This window comes from Balaenoptera musculus, chromosome 1 (genome assembly GCF_009873245.2).
Source record: "Balaenoptera musculus isolate JJ_BM4_2016_0621 chromosome 1, mBalMus1.pri.v3, whole genome shotgun sequence".
Taxonomy (NCBI): Eukaryota; Metazoa; Chordata; class Mammalia; order Artiodactyla; family Balaenopteridae; genus Balaenoptera; species Balaenoptera musculus.
In genome coordinates, this window is record NC_045785.1 from 179,253,772 (window position 1) to 179,269,705 (window position 15,934).

At 34.7% G+C, this 15,934-nt stretch overlaps 1 protein-coding gene across 5 annotated transcripts in view; it reads right to left on the bottom strand.

Annotated features, from left to right (window-relative positions):
* Nucleotides 1-15,934, bottom strand: part of KCNT2 (potassium sodium-activated channel subfamily T member 2) — a 267,373-nt gene that overhangs the window by 130,277 nt on the left and 121,162 nt on the right. For all 5 annotated transcript variants that reach the window (XM_036868239.1, XM_036868233.1, XM_036868249.1 and 2 more), the window contains one exon: nt 1,342-1,450. In XM_036868239.1, coding sequence (XP_036724134.1) covers nt 1,342-1,450 — 109 coding nt within the window. The remainder of the gene's footprint in view (nt 1-1,341; nt 1,451-15,934) is intronic.

Here is a 15,934-nt window from a genome sequence, read left to right on the forward strand (position 1 = left end):
TGTCAGTCTATTTATGTCTTGTAAAAATAAAATACAGTGTGTGTGTGTGTGAATAAAAAAAAAAAAAAAAAGAAAAAAAAAAAAAAAAAAAAAAAAAAATAAAAAAAAATAAAAAAATAAAAAAATAAAAAAAAAAAAAAAAAAAAAAAAAAAACAGCTTTCAGTATTTTATTTAATTCCATCAAAATGCTAAGCATGTCCATCAAAGAAAATCAATTTTATTCATGATCCTGTTACATCCTTTCCACTGCAAATCTTAAAGGCTTATAAATTTATAGAATAGAAACATTTATATTCAGAACTTTGAGAAAATTGCTCCTGGGAAAATCTTTCTGTCCCAATAGAACAGAGACATAGTTAGAGGTAAGAGAGTAAAATTTACTTAAAATACCAGAGGGCATTTACTATTTTTCAATTAGCAATTTCCTCCGTCCAGGACTAAATCCCAGGAAAGAATTTTCCTTTTCCTTGACTTATTTGATTTGGCACTTTACTTAAGTAACTATCAATTAACTCACTAAATTTAAATTTTCATAACTACAAGCACCATGGTGGAATTTATTTAGAAAATCAACATTTTGTCTAAAATACCAAGTAAGGAATATGAAAAGTATGAAATGCAGTGCAACATTTGTCTCTTTAAATAAGGGCAGTGACTGTGTTCGCTGATTGTATTTTACTTGATTATGCAAGTCAAAAACAACCTCTATATTTTATGAAACTCTATCAAAATAAACAAAGAGGAAAAAATGTTTTGATGATATAATTTCCCTCAATACCCTGAAATTCATATTAAACATTATTTCTTTTATACTACATTAGCTGATTTTATCAACTACTTTGTTATCATTCTATAATAATTTTAAAATTTTAACTTTGAGCTCATTTGTGCACATATAGCTTTCAGATAAAAACTTACCTCAGAAACAGAAAAAAACCGGCTTTAAGGCCATACAGTAATGACTGCTGTCATCCTGCTTTTACAAGTTTTATTTGCGAATTATTAATCTTGAAAATAGAAACAATGCCCTAATCCTAGGCCTAACAAGTGATGAAGACATAAAATTTAGGATGAAACAAATTATATCAAGATTAGTTAGAAAAGACAGCAAATCACTGTCAATTTCCTATATGTCTTAGACCCTGTAACAGGTTTGTATTTGTCTGTCTGTCTCTCTACCTATCTATCTATCTGTCAGATGATGATAACACACAAATACAAGTATAGGTACATATCTAGCTGTATATACCTAGGCTTACTACTGTATTTCTAAATCACATAACTGCACTTATATTTTTTATAATTTAAAATGCATTATCTTAAAGAAAAAATATACTTACTGCCCTCTAGAGGTATGAACCAGTAGTGTAATAAGTGTAGATGTTGCTGGGCATATACAGTTTAAAGCTAACATGGCGTATTTAAACTCTTCTTCACAAACAACATGATCTGTTTGAAATAAAATAGGTAAATTAGAATAATTTACCTTGGGATAGTAGTATTTTAAAATAATATGAAAAATAAAACAATGAATAAAATTATAAAACTTTCCATATAAACACACTTGTTTTAGAGAGGTTTTTACATGTGCAAATTTATCCCCAGGAAAAATGATTCATAAGAGAGAGTACTAGACTATGAGGTAAGTTACTGAGGTATGGAGGATCTGGCCCCAGACCTGTCTTTAATAAAATTGACAGCCTTTGGCAAAATGTTTATTTTTCCTGTGCCTCATCTGTACAAGGAGGTAACATGTAGGTAGGTTAGAGGTACAGTCTGGATAATAAACCAGAGACTATATAAAGTCTCCTTTACTTCTGATAATTCTATGGTATGAAATACAATAGTACTGATTTATAACATAATTGATTTATCAACTTCATAGTCAACATAAAGACTTAGAAAGTGATTATTAAAAAATGTGGTAGATAATATTTGCACAACATACAAGTAATAGATTTTTTATAATCAAAACAACCGTAATGACCAATCAATAAAAATTAATCCTGAAATAAATATAAATTTAAATTATACTTTAACCTCAGGACCTAGGTCAAAAATTCAAAAGATGATAGAGTCCAGTCAGAAAAGATAATAAATGGCATAAAAAGAAATTCAATGACATAAAAACAATAAAGAGTGTTAGAAAAGATGGCCCGTAAGGGGGCGCAGGTCATATTAAAGGGGGGTGATGCTACTCAGCCCAAGTATATTATTTTCATGCAAGAACGAGGGCCCAGATGCCATATACTCAATTTTCCACAGAAATCATATTTTAGAGAAGCAATTAAAGTTTGTTTGGGAAAAAAGCTGTTTGTTTTGGGAAAAAAAACTTCCCTTCCAAGTAAACTATTATAGCTGGTATTGGAACTAAAGACTGTTTAAAGTTCTAAGAAAATAAATATTCTTAGGCAGAAAATAGCAGTTTTAGCTAAATTAAGAAATAGAAGGTTGAATAGGTGAGTCAGATCTATAAGATGAATACATACACCATACAATTTATGAACAAACAAGATTACTTGGGAAATGGTTCATCAAATGCTCCAGACAGATAAATAATAACATTACTCCAATTTGTATAACATGAGTTAGCATATGAAAGAGCCCATTATTTTTTTCTTTTTCCTTCATTTCCTTATTCATTTTTTTTCTTTCACATTTTATGGAAGAAATTGTATGTTATGGTTACATATCAGGATTTACTCTTAAAAATATCAAGAATCTGCTAATAATGTCTCTTTCTTTGTTTCTCTTTCCTCTTTTTTTGCTTGTCAGATATATTATAATGATAATGTTTAAGGAAAATCTCAAAAATACATAACCATGATACTTAATATTTTGCAGGAAGGCAGGTAGATTCTAAATCCAATTTTGAATGTGGAAAAGTATACAAAAATATTTGCAAAATAACAGTGACTTAAACCACTATTTCGATATTTCTCAAAATAATTTTTGAGTGTGTATGCCCTATCTATGAAAATAAAGTAACAAAACTGCTAAATGAAGACTGTTATTACTTTAGAATTATATGATAGCCATACATATGGGGTCCATAAATTTTAAACCAAAAATTGAACATATGATTTAAGAAAAATGTTTACATGTATTATGACATGAGATAGACTACCAGAAAATTTAGAAGGTATGTTTACCATATATGCAAAACCACATGCAATTATTAACTTTCCCTTGGTTTAATGTACAAACCGTATTTCTTCTAGTAGGGGACCATGAGAAAATGTGATAGTTCTGTGATAGTTGAAAAATATTCCATCTTACTTCCCTTCAGTGGTTAAAAAGTAAAAAATTGGGTCCCCTTCCTTCCCTTTTCCTCACTTAATGTGTTCATCTGTGTTTGGTTGGGGATGGTTGATGGAAGATCATGTTGCACTGGCTAATTTTTCAAAAACTATACTAATCTGTGGGAAATGGAAAGAAGGGAAAGATTAGTAAGTTTTAGGTAGTAATATTTATTTCTGTATATGCTTTTTTCTATAAGTAAGTAAAGTTTTTACAGTGTCTATTAGCCTATCAAGCAATGTACATATTACTGGAGGCTATTTTACACATAAATACAAAGTAGGTTTTGCACTATTTTAGTAAATACTGAATTATTTAGAAAGACAACCACTGTATAAATTAAGAGAAAGTTTATTTTGTTTAGAATTGTATGTGAGTCATTAATACAAATTTAAGATATGATCATTAATAATAAGTATGTGCCCGCTACTGTCAGTGTCAGTAGTGGGCACATACTTATTGGTGCAAGCAATTGTCTCTCTTGTATTGTCTTTTTTTGGTTATTCATACCTGGGCATTTACATATTGAAATATACACTTCCTTATTATTAATTATTTCCCTTCTCTTTCTCCTTCATATTACAATTAGGACATTATATTAATTATTTAAAATGTATTCATATAGATATTTACATTTACTCTGAATTTCATTCCAGGATAGTAAAGGAAGTGCTACAAAATATTTATCATAAAAAAGAGGTATTGGATCAGATAGGTTGAAAACAATCATCTTAGATTAATGAGTTAATTGTATATAATGTTGGGATTCCTTGTTAGATAATAAGAAAAATCAGTACTCTTTTTATAAAGAAAACATCTATGTAATCAATAAGGAGGATGATTAGCACAGGGAAAGGACTATGATACAAAAATATTCTTCATTTGCATAAATTACAGAAACCCAGTCTGCAAAACAGAATTGAATATATCTCTAGATCTCTCCTCTCAGGTCCAAATCTATCCCTCCTTCTCAGATATTTTTTGAATACTCATCACTATCCATTAACTTGAATTAAAAAACTGACAATATTCTTTCATCCTACTTTGCCCCTCATTTCCCAATGTCATATGACTGCCAAGGTTTATGGACTGATTATACCACTAAAGCCCTCTGTCTCTCTCTCATTCCCCTACCCCCATTCCCACTCTCACTACTTACTACAGGCTTCTGATCCTTGTCCATACTCTTAAGGGCCAGCTATCAGCTTTTAGAATTAATTTCTTTTTCAAATTTTGGAAAGACAATATGCTTCATCTTGCAAACACTATGTAATATGTGTAGGGAGCAACCTATGCTTACGTCTATTATTTCTGCAGCTAATGTGGAAATACTCATACTAATTTTAGGAATAAACCTATCTAAAGAGACAAAAGACCTGTATGCAGAGAACAATAAGATACTGATGAAAGAAATCAAAGATGACACAGATGGAGAGATATACCATATTCTTGGATTGGAAGAATCAATATTGTGAAAATGACTACACTACCCAGAGCAATCTATAGATTCAATGCAATCCCTATCAAATTACCAATGGCATTTTTCACAGAACTCGAGCAAAAAATTTTACAATTTGTATGGAAACACAAAAGACCTCGAATATCAAAAGCAATCTTGAGAAAAAAAATAGAGCTGGAGGAATCAGGCTCCCTGACTTCAGACTATACTACAAAGCTACAGTAATTAAGACACAAAAACAGAAATATAGATCAATGGAACAGGATAGAAAGCCCAGAGATAAACCCATGCAACTATGGTCACGTAATCTATGATGAAGGAAGTCAGAATATACAATGGAGCCAAAGACAGCCTCTTCAATAAGTGGTGTTGGGAAAACTGGACAGCTACATGTAAAAGAATGAAATTAGAACACTCCCTAACACCGTACACAAAAATAAACTCAAAATGGATTAAAGACCTAAATGTAAGGCCAGACACTATCAAACTCTTAGAAGAAAACATAGGCAGAATACTCTTTGACATAAATCGCAGCAAGATTTTTTTTGACCCACTTCCCAAGGTAATGAGAATAAAAACAAAAATAAACAAATGGGACCTAATGAAACTTAAAATCTTTTACACAGCAAAGGAAACCATAAACAGAGGAAAAGACAACCCTCAGAATGGGAGAAAATATTTGCAAACGAAGCAACTGACAAAGGATTAATCTCCAAAATACACAAACAGCTCATGCAGCTCAATATCAAAAAAATAAAAAACCCAATCAAAAAATGGGTGGAAGCCCTAAATAGACATTTCTCCAAAGAAGGCATACAGATGGCCAGCAAACACATGAAAAGATGTTCAACATCACTAATTATTAGAGAAATGCAAATCAAAACTACAATAAGGTATAACCTCACACTGGTCAGAATTGCCATCATCAAAAAATCTACAAAAAATAATTTCTGGAGAGGGTGTGGAGAAAAGGGAACCCTCATGAATTTTTGGTGGGAATGTAAATTGATACAGCCACTATGGAGATTCCTTAAAAAACTTAAAATAGAACTACCATATGACCCAGCAATCCCACTACTGGGCATATACCCTGAGAAAACCATAATTCAAAAAAACACATGCACCTCAATGTTCATTGCAGCACTATTTACAATAGCCAGGACATGGAAGCAACCTAAGTGTCCATCGACAGATGAATGGATAAAGAAGATGTGGCACACATATACAATGGAATATTACTCAGTCATAAAAAGAAACGAAATTGAGTTATTTGTAGTGAGGTGGATGGACCTAGAGTCTGTCAGAAAGAGAAAAAAAATACCGTATGCTAACACATATATATGGAATCTAAAAAAAAAAAAATGGTTATGAAGAACCTAGGGGCAGGACAGGAATAAAGACGCAGACATAGAGAATGGACTTGAGGACACAGGGAGGGGGAAGGGTAAGCTGGGACGAAGTGACAGAGTGGCATGGACTTATATATACTACCAAATATAAAATAGATAGCTAGTGGGAAGCAGCCACATAGCACAGGGAGATCAGCTCAGTGCTTTGTGACCACCTAGAGGGGTGGGATAGGGAGAATGGGAGGGAGATGCAAGAGGAAGGAGATATGGGGATATATGTATATGTATAGCTGATTCAGTTTGTTATAAAGCAGAAACTAACACGCCATTGTAAAGCAATTATACTCCAATAAAGATGTTAATAAATAAATAAATAAATAAATAAAATTTTAAAAAAAAGAAGATGTGGTACATATATGCAATGGGATATTACTCATGCATATAAAGGAACAAAACTGGGTCATTTGTAGAGATATGGCTGGACCCAGAGACTGTCATACAGAGTGAAGTTCGTTAGAAACAGAAAAACGAATATCGTATATTAATGCATATATGTGGAATCTGAAAAAAATTGTATAGACGATCTTGTTTACAAAGCAGACATAGAGACACAGACGTAGAGAACAAATGTATGGATACCAAGGGGGAAAGGGGGGAGTGGGATGAATTGCGAGATTGGGATTGACATATATACACTATTGATACTATGTATGAAATAGATAACTAATGAGAACCTACTGTATAGCACAGGGAACTCTATTTAGTTCTCTGTGGTGATCTAAATGAGACGGAAATCCAAAAAAGAGGGGATGTATGTATACGTACAGCTGATTCACTTTGCTATGCAGTATAAACTAACACAATATTGTAAAGTAACTTACCCCAATAAAAATTTTTAAAAAAATTAAGTTCAGTGCAGGGATTGCTACCAAATAATTTCAGGTCAGGTCAGATTTTAACACCAACACAAATACTAAAATATTTTCTTTTCTCAGAATTTTCTGGATTGGGGATTACAGTTAAGGGATGCCGGACCTTTATTCAAACTCTCATAATCTCTCACCGGGGGTAACGAAACAGCTTCTGAACTGCTCTTCCTGTTCTCCAATTCTTCAGCATCCCACCTATCACCCTTTTAAAACTGTGTTGGCCAATATGGTTGCCTCAGCCATAAAAAGGAATGAAATAATGTCATTTACAGCAACATGGATAGCCCCAGAGATTACCATACTAAGTGAAGTAAGCCAGACAAAGACAAATATCATATAATACTGCTTATATGTGGAAGCTAAAATAAGAATGATACAAATGAACTTACATACAAAACTGAAGTAGACCCATAGACATAAAAAACAAACATGATAATCAAAGGGGAAAGCAGGGGGAGGGATAAATTAGGAGTTTAGGGATTAACCTATACATGCTACTATATATAAAACAGATAACCAACAAGGACCCACTGTATAGCACAGGGAACTCTACTCAATATTTTCCAATAACCTATAAGGGAAAAGAATCTGAGAAAAAATAGATATATACGTATGAATAACTCAATCACTTTGCTGTACACCTGAAATGAACACATTGTAAATCAACTATACTTCAATAAAATAATTAACTAATTAATTACATAAAATAAAAATGAAACTGCTGGCCAATACAGTTGCCTCTGCTACATGTGGCTATTTACATTTAAATAAACTAAAATTATACAGAAATAAAAGTTCAATAACAATTAAGTTCTCAATAACACTTGTGACTACTGGCTAGGTATTAGACAAGGCAAGCAGAACATTTCCATTATCAACAATAACTAGAGAGTGCTGTTTGATCTTCCAAATGGACTAATGATCTTTCATAAATCCTAAAGCTTATAGTATATACTTCGAATTCCTTAAAATGTCATTCCTAGATTGTCAGAATTTGGGTAATCTTACTAACATAATATATCACTCTTTTCATGCCTCTTCTCAGCCATATTGCTACTAAAATTGTTCATCTATAACAACAGGAAAAAAGGTAGAATATATGGGCGTTCTACCTTCAGGTTGGTGGGTAGATGTGTAGGCAGACGTGTACGAAAATTTTGTTTTTCTTCCAATTGTTCTACTCTCTTTTTTTTTTTTTTTTTAATATGGATACATGGGAGCCTTTTTTTTTTTTTTTAAGTATTTGTTTATTTATTTATTTATGGCTGTGTTGGGCCTTCGTCTCTGTGCGAGGGCTTTCTCCAGTTGCGGCAAGCGGGGGCCACTCTTCATCGCAGTGCGCGGGCCTCTCACTATCGCGGCCTCTCCTGTTGCGGAGCACAGGCTCCAGAAGCGCAGGCTCAGCAATTGTGGCCCACGGGCCCAGCCGCTCTGCGGCATGTGGGATCTTCCCAGACCAGGGCTCGAACCCGTGTCCCCTGCATTATTGGCAGGCAGATTCTCAACCACTGCGCCACCAGGGAAGCCCCTGTTCTACTCTCTTAGTAAAATAGGTGGAAATGATGATTAGGGAAGAGGTTGGAGTTGAGAGGAGAAAATATGGTATCACTGTTTAAGAGAGTGGGAGAAGAAACAGAATTGAGAGACAGAATGATTGTTTGGCAGCTTCTAGACCCCTAAAAATTAGTGATCATGAATTTAATGGAGGAATAGCCTGCAGGTCGTCTTTTGTTTGGTTTCCTCTGGCCACATTCAAATGCATGGAAGTAAACACCTAGAAGACAGAGAGTTGTTCACTAGAGTTGATTTCTGACAAACAAGTCTAACTAATGGAAAGTCAACGAACTAGGCTGAATTGAAATTATGGGTTCTAAAGGTGTGCCATGGGATGCAAACAGGTTAAGAAGGGAAGACAGGACCAACAGGTGAAAACTTGGTCAAATCAACAAATCGCAAGTCCCAGTGTAGTCAAAAGATTGTTGGAGTTCTGTATTAGAGAACATGAACTAGAAAGATAGGGGGTGGTGGTCACAGAGGGGGGACTAGGAATAGCCATGATAGAAGGCTCACATTTACATGATGTAGGGAATATGCCTCTGGAAGTGGGTGCAGAGATAAGACGTGGACAAGAACACTGAAAGAAGGGAAATCACCGAAACACAAGTCTAGGGCACTGAAAGAAGCATTTTCCTGGCTATCCGTATGACCAAGCAGTGTGGAAAAGAGGGACAATGACTTAGGAGATTGGGCAGTTTTTCAGCTCATTTTTTTTCATCAGCTACTTACATTTCCTTTTGGGGACATTTCAAGCCACAAACTGCCAGTTTTTATCAAGTGATTTTCTAATTAAAAACTGGCCATCATCAAAAAATCTACAAACAATAAATGCTGGAGAGAGTGTGGAGAAAAGGGAACCTTCCTACACTGTTGATGGGAATTTAAATTGGTGCAGCCACTGTGGAGAATAGTATGGAGATTCCTTAAAAAACTAAAAATAGAGCTACCATATGATTGATCCAGCAAACCCACTCCTGGGCATATATCCGGAGCAAACCATAATTCAAAATGATACATGCACCCCAATGTTCATTGCAGCACTATTTATAATAGCCAGGTCATAGAAGCAACCTAAATGTCCATTGATGGAGGAATGGATAAAGAAGATGTGGTACATATATACAATGGAATATTACTCAGCCATAAAAAAAGAACAAAAATGGGTCATTTGTAGAGACATGGATGGACCTAGAGACTGTCATACTGAGTGAAGTAAGTCAGACACGGAAAGACAAATATCATATATCACTTGTATGTGGAATCTAAAAAAAAAAGGGTACAAATGAATTCATTTACAAAACAGAAGTAGAGGCACAGATGCAGAAAACAAACTTATGGTTACCACGGGATAAGGTGGGGGGGATAAACTGGGAGATTGGGATTGACATATACACACTACTATATATAAAATAGATATCTATATAATAGATAACCTGCTGTATAGCACAGGGAACTCTACTCAATACTCTGTAGTGACCTATATGGGAAAAGAATCTAAAAAAAAAAAAAGAGAGTGGATATACGTATAACTGATTCACTGTGCTGTACACCTGAAACTAACAACACTGTAAATCAACTATACTCCAATAAAATTTTTTTTAAAAAGAAGACTAAGTTATATAAAATTTAAGTACTATAGAGACGCATAATGTAGAATTATATCGGTGACAGAAATTGCTATCTTTCCCTATTATCCATTTTCCCCTCTGAATGCAGAAACTACCTGTCGATGGAGACACGTCTGGGAGAGGTATCAGAAAGGGCAAGAATACTAACGTGGGTGACAGCACCTTGCTGATTTTAGTCAGGTATACAGAGACAGATGATCTGGGGTAAAAATCGATCACTCTGCAAGCAGAGAGAGAAGGGAACATTGCTTGAAGCCAGAAACCTAGGAGTCCAGGAATCCGGACAGTTGCAGAACCAAAACAGTGAACTGTACCCTAAATCGCAGGAGATGACACTGTCTTTCAGAATCTTTATCAGCGACCTCCTTTTAAGACTTTTCAGCCAGATCAATAAAGCTGGACCTAATGTGGGGATCAGATAAAGGTGCTGTGCTGCCTTCCCACCCAATAAACCTATTGTTTCAGATGATGCCGAGGTAGTTGCCATGACAACCGAGAGGGTGATATGGACACGGTAGCAAAAGCCAGTAAATATGGCAAGTGCAAGAAAGTTCTTAGAAAAGAACTTTGAGCACAATTATTGACACATAGAAAGGACTGGCGGAAATCTGTTCTAATTTCAACATTCTCTGTAGCCACAGAAGATAGTGACCAAGGATCTATGTTTATGAATAGACAAAGGAGTTATTTTCTAAGAGCAGGATGAGTGTCTAATCAAAAAAATTACTGCAAGGTCTCTGCAATTCATGTCCCACAGGATTTCACCATTCCTGTGGAACAATGTCTGCTGTGTGTCTCCCTTTCTTTTTCGAAAACCCACTATTTTATCATAGCTATCTTGCCCTGCTATTATATATGCATATGGGGTGGGGGAGAGGTAACTAACTCACTTATTGGTGTGTTCATTGCCAGACTATTAGGATCTACAGCTAGCAATGACTTTGCATTATCGAGATATCCTGCACTTTGAGTTGGATGCAGCAATTGAGGCAACTTTGGGGTATTTTGCATAATAATGAATGAGTATCTTAATGTATAAGGGAAAAACACTGTACATGGATACTTGCGTGGACAAAAAGGTTTGAACTGTGGCTGAAACTACTCTCACCCCATATTCATTCTCTCCTTCTTCCTTTTAGTAAGAGACTTCATTTCCCCTCACCCATCTCCAAGGTTTAGCTGGGTGCGTGCCTGTCCAGGGAGAAATGACATGTCTCAACTCCTCCTTTAGTTAAATATGGTTACTAGACTAGGTTCTGTAAACTTCTGGATCAATATTTTGTAGACAAAACCACTTCCCCTACACGCTGTCCCTCTTGCTGGTGAGACCACATATGTGGCAAAAGTCCAGTTTTGATTATGCAGACAAAGATTACTCCTTACCAATGATCAAATCTGTCCATGTTTTCTTTCTAATTTACTTCCCTTGTTGAAGAAAGCATTTCCTCTTTCGAAATCTTGTATTTTCTTCTCATCCCTGTAAAGTTTCTGTTTTGACTCAGCTCTTTCTCTTGGGTTGCTTGCCATCAGGGCATAAGCACATGAGAGCAAACGGTGTCAACCCCAAGTGTGCCAGGCCACAGGCAAGGTCCTGATCCCTCAGAGCCTAACTTGCCTTATCTTTAAAACTGTGAATTATAATAATATTTATCTCATAGGGTTTTCTGCAGAGAAAAGTAGATAATGAATATAAAATGCTCATCAGAATTCTAAACAGGTACTATTTATCATCACAATCCTGCATTATTAAAAATAAAAAGATAGATTTCAATAAACCATCTTGAAATAATGTCAATAATACAGTTTTAAAATGTAAGTAGCAAAACGATACAATATAACTCCATGGATAAAAAAGCTGACTTCTGCATATATGTTCATGTGTGCATACGTATGTGTGAATAAGCATGAAAAATTGTAAGAATGGGAATCAAAATGTTAAGAGTAACTATCTTAAGGAATGGGAAACAGTTTTCAAGGGCTACGACTTTTAAAATAGCAGGATTATGTGAGATTCGTGGTTTCTGTTTTATTGCTATTTTTATTATGTTTGATTTAAAAGCTCTTCAGATAAGCAATTACAATTAAAGCTACAAATTTACAGACAGATATGATCAAATCTATTTTCAAGGCCCTTTTCCTTTATGGAAAATCAATTTGTTAATTACATTTTAACAAGTCAGAATATCTTTTTAAAAGTCTGCCTCACAGTATTTTTTGAGCTTGTCTATGATTTAAAGCACTGGAAGCTTCTTCCATGCGGTTGCTAGGTAAAAGCTCTTCAGAAAGCAGTAAGCAACAGTGGACAGTGCATGAAAGCAGTCTAGTCCTGGATTTTGATTTACAGAAATCAAATATCCTTTGGAGAAAGAGCTTTTAAAGAGAAACACGAAACAGGGTAAATTTTAAAAATTGAATGTTATTTGTTTTTATTTTACAGGGAAAGAGTTTATTACATAGACCGACTGAACAAATTGCATTATAAACCTCTCACATAGCCTTCGCTTATTAGACTCTGTTTATAAGCATGAGTGGGTTGATTGCCATGAAAATTGCTTCTTTTTCTTCGAGGAGAATAATCTCTAACAATCGAGTTTTATTTTGGTCCTGTTGCTTTAATCAATAAAATACCAGTCAGAGTGTGTGTGTGTGTGTGTGTGTGTGTGTGTGTGTGTGTGTGTACATGAGCAGACATCATACTTCTGCCAATTCTAGGACTGTGAACCATTCAATGGCTAAGAATAGGTTTAAGTAAAGCTTTAAAAGTCATTTAGTTTCACAAGATCTAAATATAAGATGCTTATTAAATATACAGAATTCAACCCAGTTTGACGTTGGCAACGTTCTATATACAGATGTATTGCACTTCAGTAATATTGAGTATAAAACACATTTTTGTGTTTTTCTAATTGCTTGAATCCTTATGTTAATGCTGTAACTTTTTTAATGTATCATACTAATTAAGTGCTCAAAGGGGAATCATTTCCTGTATCCTAGAGCAAAACAGTTTTAATTTTAATAACCTCCCTTTTTTTTAAACATGTCACAGAAACAGCAGTCTTAATATTTTTTGAAAAATTGCTGACCTCAGAACTCCATTTATTTAGGTACTAACCGAAAGTATTCATTTCTCACTAGCTCATGATAGTAATTGATATCATGAGAGTTAATGATATAGTTATTGAATTGCCTTAATATATTATAATACTAATCCCAAATAGGATTTCAACTTTTATGCTAAATGGTACATATATGTATGTATGTGTGTGTGTTATTAAACCTCACAGAAGTTTTATGATATATATTGTGTTAAACAGTTTTCAGATAAGCAATTAGATGTTCACAGAGGTCAAGTTACTTGCCTAAATCCATTATTAACTTAAATTTACATGGCCTATAAAGAACTCTACAAAAGCTATACAAGTCTAAAATTGATTAACCAAGCACATTACAATAAGTGAATCTTCTAGTGGTTTTTCTCTCCCCTGAACTTACTTTAAAGCTTACTACTTGCTACCAGACGGACAAGTGGTTCAAACAACCACTTAACTGAACTGATGACTGAAAAAATACAAACACCACGTTTCCCAAAACCCCATCATTTAATGAGGGAGTTTGGAAGGAATGTAGACAAGTCTGACCTTGAAATCAATTTCACTGCTTTTCAATCACACACACCCCAAAATCATAGCTGGACTAAAATGATTTGAGTCACTGATTCAAAGGGATTTTGAAAGATCTCTAGAAAATTTATTAGTAGCAAATATACAGTGATAAATTTTATAAAGGACATAAATGCAAGTGCTCTAAGAAGATACAAAAGGATACGTTTCCTGCTCTGCAGGAATCAGAAAGAGTATCCCCAAGGAAGTGATGTTTAAACTAAGATTTTTAAGGATAATTAACAGTAGTTAGTTGAAAGGTGAAGAAAGCATACAGAGGTGATTTTCTTAAAAGTAAATCAGAGAGGTAGGAGGATGTTTAAATTTTTACGGAGATAAATTAACAAAGAAAGAGATTTGAAGATTAAGGAGAGAAAAATATCACAAGGTTGCTGACGAGGTACAAGGTGATGGGGTCCAGCCTGGAGATAAGGAAATCCTATTGTAACAGGAGAAAAGCAGGAAATGGTAAGTGAAAAGGAAGTAACATTAGGAAAATACGGTAGCAAAGATCTGAGGAAATTTTCACTCATTGGCTTCCCCTACCTAAGAATTAAGAGGTGAACTAAAGATTGAAATGGTAACTGCAAGAGTAAGAGTGTGTTTTGATAAGGAAAAAAAATCCACACTGTTAAGGGCCTGTGAGCTGCCAGACCATGAGTTCACAGTGATATGAGTCTGACCCACGGTGTGATTTTTTTTTTTCCTAGCAGCGCTCAGTCAAGGAGCAGGAAAAAAGAATCCATCTGATAAGAATTTTGTTTGTTTGTATGTTTGTTATTGTCAATCAGGAGCCATAAAAAGTTAAAACAAAGGAAAGCAGTATACAGATATGAGGTTGACTGAATGACAGACCAGAGTTCAGGTGGTTTAAAGAGGACAGGACAGAAAAAAGGAAGGTGAGGCACAGAAGACTCTAGACCGATAAGGCATCAGAGCTATGTTTCTCAGCTGTTCGTGATGAAGGACAGATGTTTTTTTCTTTTTAATTTCCAATGCATTGCAGATACATATGCAGTTCTATCGTGCATGCCTGTATAGAACTCATGCCATATGTGACTCACCTATGAATATGATATGATCCAAACCAGTCTACTCACTTACCAAAGAGACAACACACTGTGATGCACGAGGGTGTCACAGCAATGGCAGATTGCTATCAAAGTTTCTAAATGCTCACTCTCAATTTGGTATTTATTTTATAGCCTAGTAAAAGTCTGTAGACTGAAACTGGTTTTGGCCTACACTTTGAGTAGCACTGTGTTAAAAGCTAATTGATTTACAATGTTGGGCCAATCTCTGCTGTACAGCAAAGTGAAAAAATAAAATAAGTTAAATAGGTCTCACATCAAAAAAAAAAACAGAAGCTAATTGAAAAGCATTGCATCAGTGAAGTGGAGGGGAAGGCTTTAGATAGCACTAGATGGTTGAATTAGCAAAACGGAAGATTGAGTTTGGGTATTGTGAGGTCTGAATAGTGTAAATAGGCCTGAAATCATTTGGGAGGATGTCAGGGGACAGGTATACACTCCACTACATATCTTTTTCACTCTAAATCTCTGGAAATCATTGTCAATTAAACTGGAAAACAGACTTTCCGAACCACACATTCTATGAAGATTAAAATATAATCCCAGCGTTTGCAGAAATATGTTATGAAGTAGGAAAATGTTGCAAAGGTGCTCCTGTACTTGATTGAAAGAATCATTACATTTGGAGCCACAAGGCATAAGTTCGAATTCCACGTCTTTCAGCACGTTAAGGCTCTGAGCAACTATGCCTAGTATCATATTAGACAAATTGGTATAGTTATTTATATCTGTCTTACACAAATGTAAACTTCAGATTGAAATAAAACAGAAGAGCATGCAGCAAACTACAGAGTCCCATGATAAGTAAAGTTTTTTCTTTCATAAAAATAGACAATAAGTGGAAATATGCACTTCTGTGAGTACACACCTTTTCCTTACCAAAGACAGACGATGCTACAATCTGCCTGATCTTCCCACGCAGACGACAACCCATAGCCGTATTTATAGCTGTCATGTATAA